The following is a 15,390-nucleotide window of genomic DNA, read 5'->3' on the forward strand; positions in this document are numbered from 1 at the left end:
GCCTGACAACTAAAAAAACCAGACAAAATATGTGAAACAATGTCTCTCAAGACATTAGACACCAAATAATGAAGGACAATAATCCCTGAGAAAGGGGAAACGAATTAGATGAATGCTGTAACTTCCTCTGTTTACTGCCTGGGGAAAGTCTCCAGGCTTTGGTGCAGGGAGAGAGAACCCAGAGAAAGTTCAGAAGTCTCCCTAACTTCAAGAGACAAAGGTAGGAGTCTAAGTAAGCCAAAGCATCAAAAATTCACAGAATAGATTACTAGAGACGAAAGAGTTACCCAGAGAACTATGAAGATCTGTTGAGCATCCCCCTTGAGCATTCAGATGAATACTGTACAGCACAGTGTGAAGAAACTACCTGAGGCTAGGAAAAAAACCAACTTAAAGGATAAACCTCAAAATTCTTAGGGCAAAGATTAGAATTCTAATAAGGGTCTTGCCTCAGTAGTGGGGAAAAACTAACCCTAGACGAAATGCTGCTCTTATCCTATCTAATAAAATTTAAAAGCAAAACCAAAAGGCTCAACCTGTTTTTGAGTAATTTAACAGTATCCAAGAACAAAGCTCAAAAATATTTATGGGAATACAAAAATATCCAGCACCAAAAAAGGTAAAATTCACAATGTTTGGCATCCAATAAAAAATTATCAAGCATTCAAAAAAGCTAGAAAATCTAACACAGAAAATGATGCAGGCAATAGAATTAGTAGATAAGAACCTTAAAGCAGTTATTATACTGCATTCCATATATTCAAGAAACTAGAGGAAAGTTGCCACATATTAAATAAAAATATGAAAGATATAGAAAGACACAAATTGAACTTCTAGCATTGAAAATTGCAAAGAATGAGACAAAAAATATGCTGGATAGAATTTTTAAAATTCGATCTCACAGAAGAAAGGATTAGTGAACTGAAAGATATAACAATAAAAACTATCCAAAATGAAGCAAAGTTAGAAAAGAGACTGAAAAAGAATGAGCAGAGCATCAGTGAACTATGAGATAACTTCAAGCATCCAAATTTAAGTAAAATTGGAGTTCCCTGGCTGAAGGCAGAGGATGGGAAATATTTCGAGAAATACTGGCCTAATATATTCCAAAACTGATGAAATCAATGACCCATAGATTCAAGAATATCAATGAACCCCAAGCACAAGAAATATGAAGAAAACTAAACTAGGGCACATTAAAATCACTTGGCCCAAGACCAGTGATATAGGGAGAGTCTCAAAAGTAACCAGAGAAAAGAGACATGGTAGATAGAGACAAATGTATAGATGACAACAGATTTCTCATCAGAAACAATGCAAGTGAGAAGAGGGTGGAACAATGTTTAGAAAGTACTAAAAGAAAAAGGAAAAGTCATCAACCTAAAATTCCACACCCAGTGAAAATATAGACAAAGACTTTTTTTGGAAACCGATTTGGCAGTTTTTTTAAAAGTTAAACAGATACCTACCATATGACCCAGCTACTTCACTCCTAGGTATTTACCCAAGAAAAATAAAAACATATGTTCATATAAAGACATGTATATAAATGTTAATAATGGCTTTATCTATAATATCCAAAGCTGGAAACAACCAAAATGTCCATCAACAGGTGAACGGATAAACAAAGTATGGTATATCCATACAATGGAATACTGTTTAGCAAAAAAGAACAACCTATTCATACATGTTACACATGGATCTCAAAATAATTTTGCTGAGTGAAATGCAAGCTAATTTATAATGACAGAAAGCAGATCGATGGCTACCAGATAACTGGAAAGCAGATCTATGGATCAGTAGAGATAGGAGAAGTTAGGGAGGGATGGAAGGATGGTATTACAAAGGAAGATATGACTTTCGGGAGTGATGTATCCTTTTATTATCATGGTTATGGTGAGAGTTTCAAGGATATATACATATGTCAAACTTATCAGATTTTATACTTTAACCATGTGCTTTTATTGTACATCAATCATGCAATAAATAGAACAAATAGAATTATTTTAAATGGATGCAGAAATCCTAAATAAAGATTAGTCATTGAATTATTATCATAAAAAATTATACATCATGATTAGTTGGATTTATCTCAAGAATGCCAAAATGGTTCAACGTCTAAAAACTCTGGAAATTAAATACACCATACTAACAGGTTAAAAGGGAAAAACAATGCATTATCTTAGTAGGTGCACAATCTGATAAAATCCAACGCTCGTTTATGATTAATAAGCAACTTTTGGTACAATCGAAACGGAAAGGAATTACCTTAACCTAATAGAAGGTATCTATCAAGAACCTACAGCAACGTCACACTTAAAAGTGAAATTTTAGAAGCACTTCCTTTGAAGTCACTTCTTTTAAACATTGCTCTGGAGATCCTAGCAGCGTAAAAATGATAAAAAATGAATAAGAAAAAGAAGAACTAAAAGGAGATATGAAAAACTGTTTTTATTTTCAGACAATACGATTATGTACACAGGGAGTAAAAAAGCACAAGACTTTGCAAACAATTCAAAATAATATGAGATTTCCTAAGGTGGCTGGAGAATAAAGTCAATGTACCAAAACAAAACAAAACAACAAAGCAATACTTTTCCTACAGACCTTTAATAGCTAATCAGATGATGTAGAGAAAGAAACAATTCACAGTTACAAAAGTTTCTCCAAGGTACCTTTTAAACTAAAAAAGGGGAAGATCTTTAACGAGAAAATGACAAATATTTTCCTGGAAAATTAGAGAATTTTACCCTGTGATTTGAAAGACTCAATATTTAATCTGAAGAGTCAATGCAATCCCAGCAGGATACCCCAATGGGATATTTTGTTAAATTTGACAAGCCAATCCTCAAATGCATACGTTGGAATCAAGAATAACCAAGAAAGAAGAAGATGAGAGTATTTTCCCTACCAATGATAAAATTTATACACCTGTCATAATGAAGACAGAGAAGTAATAGCAGTGAGATATAAATAGATGCACGGGGTAGAATGGAGAGCTCGGGCACGGAGCCTCACAAATAGAGAACTTGCCATATGTCATAGGTGGTATTACAAATCAGTGTGGCAAAGATGGACTATTCAATAACTGATGCTAGGACATCTGGTTATCCATATAGGGAAAAAAAGAGATCCTTACATTGTCCCATACAGAAAAATAAATTCCAAGTGGATCAAAGACACGAATAAAAAAAGCAAAACACCAAAATTTTCAGAAGAAAATACGTAAAAATATTTTTATGACTTCAGAGTCAGGAAATGTTTTTAAATAATATTCAAAAAAACCCAAGACATAAAGGGATAGAAATATATCAAAATTTAAAATTTCTCTATACTGGAAGGTACTCTAAGTAAAGTGAAAAAGACAAGTCACAGTCTGGGAAAAGATATTTGCAACCCAAATAACAAACGGTTGATATCCAGATATATAAGAAATTATTCATTAATAAGAAAGGAACACTCAACCTTAACAAAATGAATATCTACAGAAATTTACCAAAGAGAAAAGCTGAAGGTCCATCAAGCACAAAAAAACTGTTCAGTTATCAGAGAGGAAAAAATAAAACAATGAGATACATTTTTACATACTTCTTATTGGCAAGAATGTAGAGAAAGGAGCATTGTCACCCATTGCTGGAAGGAAGGTAAACTGACACAACCACTTTACCCCCTGTCCATTTTGGACAGGATTTTCACAATATCAAAACTGAAAACTTGCATCTCCTGTGATCTTCCATTCCACTTATAGCTGCCTATCATCTACTAGTGAGAGGAACTTCTACTCTGACTAACACAGAAGGAAACTCAGAATCTTAATGGCAGCATTGTCGGCAAAGGTGAAAAGTGGGAAGCAATTTAAATGTCCATCAACAGGAAAATGGATAAATTTTGATTGAGCTATTTTCATACAATAGAGTACCATGAATAAATTAGAAGCATATAAAACTAATAAAACGTAAGGCTAAGTATAAATATATTGCAGTATGATCCACTATGTAAAGTTCGAGAACACAAAAAAATATATATAGTTTATGGATAAAAACATATGTGGGAATGGGCTGGCCCCGTGGCCAAGTGGTTAAGTTCGCGCACTCCGCAGCAAGCGGCCCAGTGTTTCGTCAGTTCGAATCCTGGGCGCGGACATGGCACTGCTCATCAGACCACGCTGAGGCAGCGTCCCACATGCCACAACTAGAAGAACCCACAACGAAGAATACACAACTATGTACCGGGGGGCTTTGGGGAGAAAAAGGAAAAAATAAAATCTTTAAAAAAAAAAAAATATGTGGGAAAATGATAAAACCTTTGAAAGAATGATAAACACCAAATTCATGATAATGATTATGTCTGGGGAGGGAAGGCGGGGCCATGAGATTGGAGAACACCAGCAGAGGCCTCCAGCTACGTCTGTAATGCTTCTTCTTAAAAAAAATGTCTAGAATGAATATGGCAAATGTTAACATTTGATAAACCTGAGTTGTGGAATATATGGGTGTTCTTTGTATTAGTCTCTACACTAGTATATTTAAAATATTTCATTTTTTACAGTGAGAGAAGCTTAAGATTACACATTTAGTTAGTGACAAAACTGGGATTTGAACTTAGGCAGTCGAACTGTCGAACCTTACTACTCTATATTGCCTCTCTGAGATTGGCATATATGTGACATAATATATATGCATATATATATATACACGGCACATACAGATACATATGTGTCATACTTAGCACATTGTGTGGCACATCAGAACTATCCAACAAGTGGCAGCTATTATCTAGCACTATCTTAGCACATTTTGCATCCCCTGTAATTATGTTTATGTATGTGTAATGTGTATAATCTTCTTAGACACACATCTTACCTATTCTTCTAATAACCAAATATGTACGGGGAAGATGACAATGACAGTAGAACAATGATGGAGTTTAATGCTCAGCATGGCTTGCCAGATCCTTTATGCCTTCAGGATGAGTTATATAACTTGTGAATGGTGAAATAAGGATTCATTCATTTATTCAACAGCATTTATTGGGTACCTATCATGTCCCCCAAACTGGGGATTCAATAATAAACAAGAAAACAAGGTCCCCGCCCCAATAGAGAAGCACTGTCCAAAAGAAATATAAAGGTAGCTGTGTATGTCATTATAAATTTTCTAGCAGCCACATTTAAAGAGTTTAAAAAAACAGGTAAAAATAATTCTACTAAAATATTTTATTTACTCTAAGACATATGAAATATTATTTCAATATGTAATCAATGTACATGTGTATTAATGATCGAGTTTACATTCTTTTGTGTGTGCCAAGCTTTGTAATCTGGTGTGTATATTACATTTGTAGCACATCTCAGTTCATACTAGCCACACTTCAAGTGTTCAATAATCACATGTGGCTAGTGGCTCCAATATTGGGCAGTGGATTTCTAGAGGATAGAGTAAGATGAAAAGTAATTTAAAAAACATGCAAGTTGAGTAAGTGGTAAAAGCAAGGGAAACAAACAGTGTGCCGTGCTGAGGTATAAAGCAACTGGGTAACAGGAGTTGGGGGGACATACTTTAGATTCAGGGGATGAATTTCTGAGAAAGTAGCTTTTAAGCTAAAATCTGAAGGATGAACAGGAGCCAGCCACAAAACAAAAGAAGGGAAGTAACCTTCACTGAAATTCTACTATGCTGGTGCTTTATATATACATATATATATATATATATATATATACCTACATACGGTGTTTTATAATACAGTAGGAAATAATGTTCTTAAAAAATGACTCTGCCAAAAAAAGAGCCTGTGATGCTGATAAATAAATGCATAAAAACCAAACAAACAAACAGCAGGCATTACGATAAACTAAGATTTTGGTTCTTCTTAAATGGTAAGAGTTATACTGAGCATCAGACACTTTTCTGAGTAAATACTCTAGTCGAGTAAAATGACAGATGACACATGCATGATCTGCTTTGCATTGGATATAAATGAAACTTTACATAATATTACATAAATCGTCTAAATGATTCTGAGCAGCATAGTCAACTCACCTTTGGACCTTGGACTCCAATTCCCACTGGTCCTCTAGGACCTGGAGGTCCTGTCTGGCCTACTTCTCCCTAGTAAGGAAAGAGCATTTGAAGAATATTTGAGTTTAGGAGCAAAATAAACAAAATACATTCCTGCCTTTGATCTCCGAAGAGCTGTCTTATATCAGCAAAATAAGATAAAACTGAGTTTCATGTGCTCAATTTATATATATATGTGTGTATGTATATACATAAAATATTCAAATATAAATATATATATATTTCAGGAAAATATATATATTTGCCTAAAATACCTTCAGGTTGATAGGTTTTTATCAAATTTGGAATGTATAATGGTCTGGCTTAAAATACAGGCTATATAGCATGCTCAAAATTGATTTTAAGGAGCCCAGGAGGAGACCACCTGGGAAAGACAGGCAGCTATATTCCAGAACAACTAGTACTGACACATGAAAAGCCAAAGTGACTGCTGATCAAGAGCAATATCCTAACCAGAGAGAACAACCTGGGCTTTCAGTGATGGGCCCCAAATCAACAATCTCAAGGGCAGTAACTGTATTCTACTGAGACGCTTCTCACATGGGAATCTCTAAAGAGTGTTCTTGAAGGTGAGTACTCTCAGAGAAGTATTTATTTAACAATGATTAGCAACTGTTTGAAGCAACATTAATGATAGCTGGTTAAATAATGTGTCATGCCTCTCCCCAAGGGATAGATGGTAGTTCTAATTTAGGAGATAATTTGAATCCTAAGTTCATAGAAAATTTTTATTTGTTAGGTTATTTCTGACTCCATATCTTTAACTAAATGCTTCAATAGTTGGACCTTCTGTGGGAGCATTGGTGAGAATGAAAATTTGCCAACCCACAGGTAGCCTCTACTGATAGTACTGTACTGCTTGAATTGCCAGAATAGAGTCACATAGTAAAAGAAAGAAAGAAAACAATAAATTAAGGTTGTGTACATAAAAAATTCAAAGAGCATAAAGAATACATATTACATTTTCTAAACCATTAGGAATATCAGTAACATTTTGCATTAAGTAGAGATATCTGATTTTTAAGTTCATTTCATCTGCTGTCTTCTAAATGCACTGGCCACTGACCAGAAAACAGCAATTAGACTACAGATATATTAAACTCTGCTCTCATTTAGAAAGTTACCTTGGAACCAGGTGAACCTTGTCCTGGGGGCCCTTGAGGACCAGGTGGACCAATAGGACCTTGGATTCCCTTTAAAATAAAATTTAAAAAAATATTATTACTGAAATTAAGAAGAAATATGGATAAGAGTAGTTTCAAATCCTCTAAAGTGAGTTTAGTTCACATCCCATAATAGGTTACTCTTCCTCAGTTAATATTTGTTGAATGGGGTGGCAGAGGCTTCTAGTTGAACTATAATTTGCATCTCCCTTTCTTCCATAGTAAGAGAAATTTTAGCTGGCCCACGTGGCTGCCTGGAATAAAGATCACATTTCCCGTCCCTGTTATAGCCAAGTGTTGCCATGTGGACTGGATTCTGGCCAATGGAATTTGAATGGAAGTGATGTGTATAATTTCCAGTTCATGCTAAAGGAAGAGGTATGTCTCGTCCTTCCCAACACCCCTTCCTCAGGGGCTGAAGTGAAGACTTAGTGGCTGTCTTGGATCACGTGGATGAGGAAAGCACTCTCAGAATGGCAGACTAATGAAATGAAAAAGCCTAAATCCCTGATGACCCTGAGAGGCAGAGTCATCACACCAGTTTGGAGTTTTAAATAAGAGAAATAAAATTCCATCTTGTTAACCAATTTCATGTCTCAGTCACACACAAGCAAAGCGATATCCTAGCTGTACCAATTGATACATATCAGAATACTAAAATGAAGGTTTGACCTAGGCTGCAAGAATGATAGCCTGCAGACACCAGATTGAAGAATGTTCAGGCACTGGACTCTCACTCACATTGTGGGTATAAAAAGGGAAGCAAGCCAGCAATTATAAAGCTCTTCTTTGGAGAAAGTAGTCTTATAAAGAATTTTCTTTGGAGAAAAAGGGAGGGGTTTAAGTTGCTTCTCTGTTTACCCTATTCTAGAAAAGGAACTTCAGTGAAACCACTTGGAGACCTTGATTTTTGTTTTGGAGACACAAGGGACCTGTGTCTGACTCACGCCTGAGAAAGCTAAAATGGATTGTGATAGCCAAGAGGGGCTGGGGTGGGACCAGCCTGTGATTCCGGAGTTTGTCAGTGCGAAGAACATGTGAGTTTTTCCTGTGGACCAGATGTACCCTACGTGTGAGACAGACTTGGCCTGGCACCATTCTGAATCCTGTCCAAGAGGACCTGGAAGAGTGATAGAACTCCAACAGAGAAAGTTGGCATAGAGTAAACCCCCAGGAAAGCAGAGGCCGACAGGAAGAAACAGCCAGAGGAAGAGCATCCTTCATCCGTGTCCTAGGAGGGGCAAACACAGGGGCCAGTGCAAGGAGCCCCATGAGGAAGAGTGTCAGCGTCAAACACCTGCCATGCTCAGAGGACCCAAAGCCATCTGACAATAGATCAGCCAAGAAAGGATCTCCGAGGCCCCTCTTCTCCTCCCATCCTTGACATGGTCCGGGAGGAATGAGAAGCACATTCCCTCCCATAGACACCGGTTCTCCCTGCAGCTCATACCAGATGAATAAAGATTGAAAGGAAGATTAGTATATTGACTAGAATTAGACAGTTTTTATTATACAATTAAAACTGTAATTAGCAACTTAGAGTGACCTTATAGCAGCTTTCTACTACCTAAAAGTGATAAGAAAACTCTATAGCCTGCTGGTAACTTCTGTCTGTGGGAGGAAAAAGAAAAAACTTCCCCTAATAAAAAATTGTAAAGGGATGATGAGAGAAAAAAACTAAGATTTTATTTTGCTTACACTTCACAAGCCATGACTGTGAAAATAATGGTCACAGGTAATGATTATTTTGTTGCAAATGTTATCCCCTTTTCTCTACTTAGATGATACAACTGCTTGTTCATTTTTAAATGACAAATATTTTTGCCCTTTTCCCGGTTGATGAAGATGAAGCAGTCTAAACCATTTAAGGAAGCTAAGGTTCAACATAAATATTGACCCGTTATTAGAAGGAATCCTTCCTGACTTTCACAGTAATCTGCAAGTAGCATGAAACAGGACAAGGAACCAAAAAATTCAAAGAGATACGTGCGTAAGTGTGTGTACGTGTGTACATGTGGTTACTTATATTCCACTTTATTTTATAAAAGATTGGAAGTGATCAACTTCCAAATATTTCATGAAAATCTGCAGGCCACCTGAGGGATATTATAAACATGTTGCTGGAAATAGAAGTTCCCTCATACAGATATGAGAGGGAAAACATTTCTATAAGAGAAATAGGAAGATCTAATAATAACAGTAATTCAATGGGTAAATGTTAAATTAAAGATAAGAAGAAAAATGAATAACTGCATAGAGGTGAAATTTATGTACAATTTAAATCATTTATCTTAAAAGGTAAACAAATTCTTTCCTTCTTCAGAGCAGTTTACAAATAATACATTCCATTCCATATCTTATCCAGTAGGGGTCAGCTCCATATAGACATGTCTACCTTAAAAGGTTTTTTCTCTTTGGAAAAAAGAGAACAGGGTGAGAAAACAAAAGAAGTCAAAGAGGCTTTTTTTTTAAAACTGAAGAACAACAAGCTCCACCAAGAACCAGCATTACAGGAAGCTGCAGGTGGGAGGGCCAGAATTCACAGGCCATCTGGAAAGACTTGGCTTTCTTTGAACCTATTTCCAGCCCCATGGTGGTGACTCAGCACCAGGAACACCACAAGACCCAGGATGTGACAGCAACGTCCAGCCACCTCTGAGATCAGAATGTAAACCCTGCTGAAACCAGCAAATAAACTACAAAGTTTGAGAATGCCTGGTGGCAGAGTCAAACCATGCTCTTTGTGTAGTCAAAATACTCAGCTCTTAACTGTTATCTAAATATTTATATACAGATTTATCTCAGCTTCTCCTGCACCTTAATCCTCCTCATGTATTACACTAGGACCTCTACCAAGGGAAGGAAATGGGAAAAGGGATAATGTCCAGCTTGGCTGTTGCTTGGCTGTTGTTTGCTAGAAGATGGTTAGAAATAAATTCAAAGTTAATGTCAACAATGAGATCTGGAATTATCTCTTTTTTTTTTTTTACCCTTTTCTTCTCCTACTACCCTAGATAAAAGAAGCATTATCATTCTCTAGGCAACAGAATAATTCAAACATGAATCATAAATTTTAAACTGATTTGCCACTTTCCACACAGGAGGACATTCAGCATGAACTTGGATTTTTTGGTCATTTTGATTAAGTGAGATTATGTACGTAGATGGTACTCTTATATTACACTTGTATTATTTAGATCTAACAAAATGTCCTGTTGTTTCCAAAATTTATGGTCAGAAGACTTTGGAAGCAGTTCCAGCCGTGAATATAGAGACATCCTCAGAGAGCTTTCCTTTCTTCTGACCAACAGGGGTTAAGTGTCACGTATAAACTCTATCTGTGGTTTATTCCTATTCAGGAATGGTGCCCCTTAAATTAAGTGTACCTCTGATTCTGGTCCTTGTTTTAAGTGTAATACTTTTTTAGATTGGTACGTGGCTAGAGGTGGGAAATACTACTCTACAGGCATTGGAAGAAAGTGAGATATAGTCATTTACAAAGCTTCAAGGGGGAAAAACACACAAACCAACCGGTAAATAAACTATTGCTCCCAAGGGAAACTAAAAATATAAAATATTACTTCAAAACTCTTCTCCTGTTAATTAGCTTTAATGTTAAAATTCACAGCACCAAGAAACACACAATTTATTTTTCAAGTCTTTGGAAATTCTAAAAAATAAAGTCTCATGAAACCATCTTATCCTTCCCTACATTCACGTTGGACGTGTATTCCATTGCAATTTGACTAACAAATATGCTCATAAGTGTTTGCAGGACGGCCTTCAATGAACATCAGGATTGGGCCAGAATGTTCTGTACCAAAGAGACAGAGAGAAAGCCTTGATTACCTGTTCCCCTTGACTCCCGATTCCAGGGATGCCCATTGGTCCTTGGGGTCCCACAGGTCCCAAATCCCCCTGTATAGAAAATAATTCAGAAATATAACAATAAAACTCAACCTCATTCTTTCATACTTTGTTAGCCTTGAATTATACTGGACTAAAATCTATCTTTCCACCATAAAACAGTTTAACACGGAAAGCTAGAAAACTCCACTCCTTTTAAACAGTTTATAGTTCAAATTTGCCAAAATAGTAAATGATGTTTTTGCTATTTAGTCTAGATTGGTGAGTATTTGCACCAGCTTATATTTATTATTTTTTTTCATAAGAACCAAAAATTCCTGAATGGTTATTATAATGACACAAACACTTACTGTTAGGATCCATAACAGAAACATTAAAAAGTATAAAATTTATAGGGTGCAAGAAAATTAGAATTTGAGAAAGAAAAACTGGAGAAAAGTGTTTTAAAACGTTCTAAGTACCTTTACCCTCCAATTCTTATTAAAATGCATTTTGAAAATTAAGAAATGATCTAAGGTGAATGCAACAAAATTAAAGAATCTCACCTTCTCCTCCCATGAAATAAATTAGGCAAATAATGTGAATGAGATCCGTAAGAAGAACAATATCATTTATCCCTTTTTTGTTACTTTCAACAGATATTTAGAGTGTCCGTTATGTGCCAGAAACTGGTCCTAACACTGGGGAAACAACAGTGACCAAAACAGCCAAAATCTCTGTCCTCGTAGAGACTACATTTTAGTAGAGGAAACAGAAGATAATAAACAAGACGAATGGCTAAAATAAATAGTATGTTGAATACTGATAAGTGCTAAGGGGAAAAATAAATCAGAGAAGGGGGGAGACAACTGAAATTTTAGATAAGGTGGACTGGGATGACCTCATGATGAGAGGGAGTGAGCCAGGTGGAAACTCGGAGGAAAAGCATTCCAGGCAGAGTGAACCTCCAGTGCAATGATGATGCCTGGCACATTCCAGAAACGAGGAGACAAGGTTGCTGGAGCTTCTGAGCATGAGGGAGAGTGGTAGAAAGATGGAGTCGGAGAAGTACAGCAGTGGGTCAGGCAGAAGGATCGACAGGGCCTTTAGGCCATAGTAAGAACTTTGGCTTTTCTCTGAGTGAGATGAGAAACCACCAGAGGGTTTTGAGCAGAGGAGTGAAAGATCTGACTTGGTTTTGAAAGCCCCAATCTGACTGTACTGAGAAGAGACTGAAAGGAGATCCATATGAGAGATGATGGGGGCATGGATTGAAGTGCTGGAATGAGGCAGTGGGGAGCTCAGATCCTGGATATATTTTGAAGGTAGAGCAAACAGGATTTACTACAAATTGAGAGAACTCCAAGCTGTCTCCAAGGTTTTTGGAAGAATAGACTTGTCACTTACAGAGAAGGAGAAGCTTGAGAGAGAAGCAATATTGGAGGGCATGTAACATCAGGAGCTCAATTTTGGACATGTAAAGTCGGAGATGCTAAAATAGACATCCAAAAGGAGATATCAAGTAGGCAGGAGAGGTGTTAGCAGGAGATGTAAATTTGGGAGCCCTCAGTATACAGATGGTATTTAAAGCCATGACTCAGTGAATTTACCAAGCAGATCGAGAAGATAGAAGGTTCAAGGACTGAGCCTTTTGGACACTCCAAGTATTAAAGGTCAGAGAGATGAAGAAGCACCAGCAGTGGACACTGAGAAGGTGCAGTCAGAGAGACCAAGAGATTCTTTCAAGAAGGTAAGGATCAGTCAAGTGCTATTGATATGCCAGGTAACTTATCAACTGAGAACTGACGACTGTTGAACAACATGGATAAGTATGACTATTTTAATACCAATTGTATTTAGACTACATCAGAGTAAGCAAACTTTTCCTCAAACAGCTGGATAGTAAATATTTTATGCGTAAGGGCTATGAAAAGGTCTCTTTCATAATTAACGTATACTGTTTTGTAATGTGAGGCAGCCATAGACAATACCTAAAGGAAAGGTGTGTCTATGGTCTGATAACACTTTATTTACAAAACAGGCAGCTAGCTTGTTTTGCCAGCTAATATACTTTATTTGCATATTTTTTAGCATAAAAAGTATGCTGAACCTGTCACTAAGATATGCCCTCGAACATGCTTCTTAGTGTTTCACTTTGCATCAATCCCCAGTCTAAATAAACATCACAGGAGGGAAAATGTAATGGACTCAAGTTCTAATTCAGAACTGGATGATCCTGATTCAGAATTTGATTGCTTGTCGTGTGGCAGTCACTGTGCTACATGCTTTTCATGCTTTATCTCACTTAACCTTCACAATAACCCTCCGAAAGCAGGCAGCCCCACTTTCCAGAAGAGGTTAAGCAACTTGCCCCTGATTACACAACTGTGAGATGGTGGAAGCAAGATTCAAGTCTGCTCTCTCTCATTCCAGAACCAAACTGATAACTACTATTCTGCAAATATTCAATAAGTATGTAAGAGAGATCCCTTTTTGTGCAGCATTATTTACATTTAAATATCTATATCAACAGGTCTCGTCAAGATGGCAGTGTAGGCAGACTCTGAACTCATCTCCTCCCATGAACACAACCAGGTTACAACTATTTTTGGAAAAATTACCCTGTATAGAAAACTGAAAATGGGATAAACAGAACCCCCACAACAAGGGGCAGTCCTGACTAAGGCAAAAGAGGCAGAAATTCCTTCTGGAGAGAAAAAAAGCCACCTTCAGGAGTAGTGGAGTTTCTCAGCTGGCCAGGCGGGAGTCACCCTAAGGTACGCAGCCCTCCCTGGAGGAGTGAGGTCCGGAGCGGGGCGATACTGCTATAAGCAGCCTTCAGACTCAGCACGACTGAGACAAGAATCTTACTATCTGGCTTCGCTGGCTATTATCTGCAGAGGGGACACCCCCCAGAAAAGTTATCGGATGAAAGCCGAAAAGACCTGGGTCTTAAAGGGCCCACACGCAAACTCACCCTTCTCAGCAACCTAAAATCACCAGAGAGAAGGCTGACAGTCCTTTGGTGAAAAGAGACTCACCTGGTAGGCTCTGGGTGAATCTTTTGAGAGGAGGGTCCTCGCTGGAGACTGAGACATTGGTGGTGGCCATTGATGTGACCTAGTCCAGGTGTGCTGACACAGACCCCAGAAGATGACATTGAAATTCTTCCCCTGGCCTGTAAGCCCAGGGGTCTGCCATACCCACGAGAGAGCAGATTTAATCTAGTTCAGCCAGGTCAGGCAGCCTCTCTTGGGACCAGCCCCACCCAACAGCAAGCCCTCAGGCTACTTGTCAGCCTGCATTGACTGGGTGCCTTGATCCTCTACAGGCAGGTGAGTGTGTCCACCTTGTCAGGTAGGGCCTCTGTGGGGACCAGGTAAACTGTGGGGGGCATTGGTGGAGAAGTGGGGGCCTCTGCAGTGGGGCATCAGGCTACACTCCAGGGGACTGGGAAGTGTGCACAGACCAGGACTGTATTGGTAGTGTGTGTGGTTCTGTGGGGGTGTGAGGCTTATCATCTGCAGAAGACCTGTGCTTCACAAATAGCCATAAAAAGCATCAGCCCCACCTTCCAAAGCCTGAAACAATTGAGTGCTTCTGTGCCTAGAACCATCCCCACTCAGCTGCCCTCCTAAGAGAACTGACAACAGCCTTGTAGGCCTGAGGCCTATAGCAACTGTAAGCCCCTGAGCCTAGAAACCAGCTACACTGGGTACCTACCCAATTAATAAGAAAACTGCAAGAAGAAATTAATTAATAGGAAAACTGTTAGACCTGTAGCCAATGGTGCTGAGGCTCCCCAAACCAGATTTACGAATAGCTGGCCAGGGAAGGAAAGACTAGACTCTCTGGGTACCTGCATTAAGAGCAATCCTGCCACAGCAGAAAGACACAGGTAGCCCACAAAGTGGTCACTCCTGGATCATTTGGACTGGTGACGAGGGGGAAGCACACAGCTGGCCCTCAAAAGGCATCTCTTATATAAGGCCACTTCTCCAAGATCAGGAGACATAGCTGACTCACCTAATATATAGATATGGCAGAGAAATAGGCATAATGAGGAGACAAAGGAATACATTTCAAACAAGGGAACAGGACAAAACCCCAGAAAAAGGACTAAATGAAACAGATATAAGCAACCTACCTGACAAAGAGTTCAAACAAAAACTCATAAGGATGCTCACAGATATTGAGAGAAGACTGGATGAACACAGTGAGCTCATCAACAAAGAACTGGAAAATATAAAAAAGAACCAATCAAAAATTAAGAATACAATACTGGAAATGAAAAATTCAGTAGA

At 38.0% G+C, this 15,390-nt stretch overlaps 1 protein-coding gene across 1 annotated transcript in view; it reads right to left on the bottom strand.

Moving 5' to 3' along the window:
* COL28A1 (collagen type XXVIII alpha 1 chain) overlaps positions 1–15,390 on the bottom strand; it is a 168,519-nt gene that overhangs the window by 88,161 nt on the left and 64,968 nt on the right. The window contains exons 16-18 of the mRNA XM_046669968.1: positions 11,090–11,158; positions 7,202–7,270; positions 6,039–6,107 (exon numbers count right to left, since the gene is read on the bottom strand). Coding sequence (XP_046525924.1) covers positions 6,039–6,107; positions 7,202–7,270; positions 11,090–11,158 — 207 coding nt within the window. The remainder of the gene's footprint in view (positions 1–6,038; positions 6,108–7,201; positions 7,271–11,089; positions 11,159–15,390) is intronic.

The sequence above is a fragment of the Equus quagga genome, chromosome 8 (assembly GCF_021613505.1).
Source record: "Equus quagga isolate Etosha38 chromosome 8, UCLA_HA_Equagga_1.0, whole genome shotgun sequence".
NCBI classification, from domain to species: Eukaryota; Metazoa; Chordata; class Mammalia; order Perissodactyla; family Equidae; genus Equus; species Equus quagga.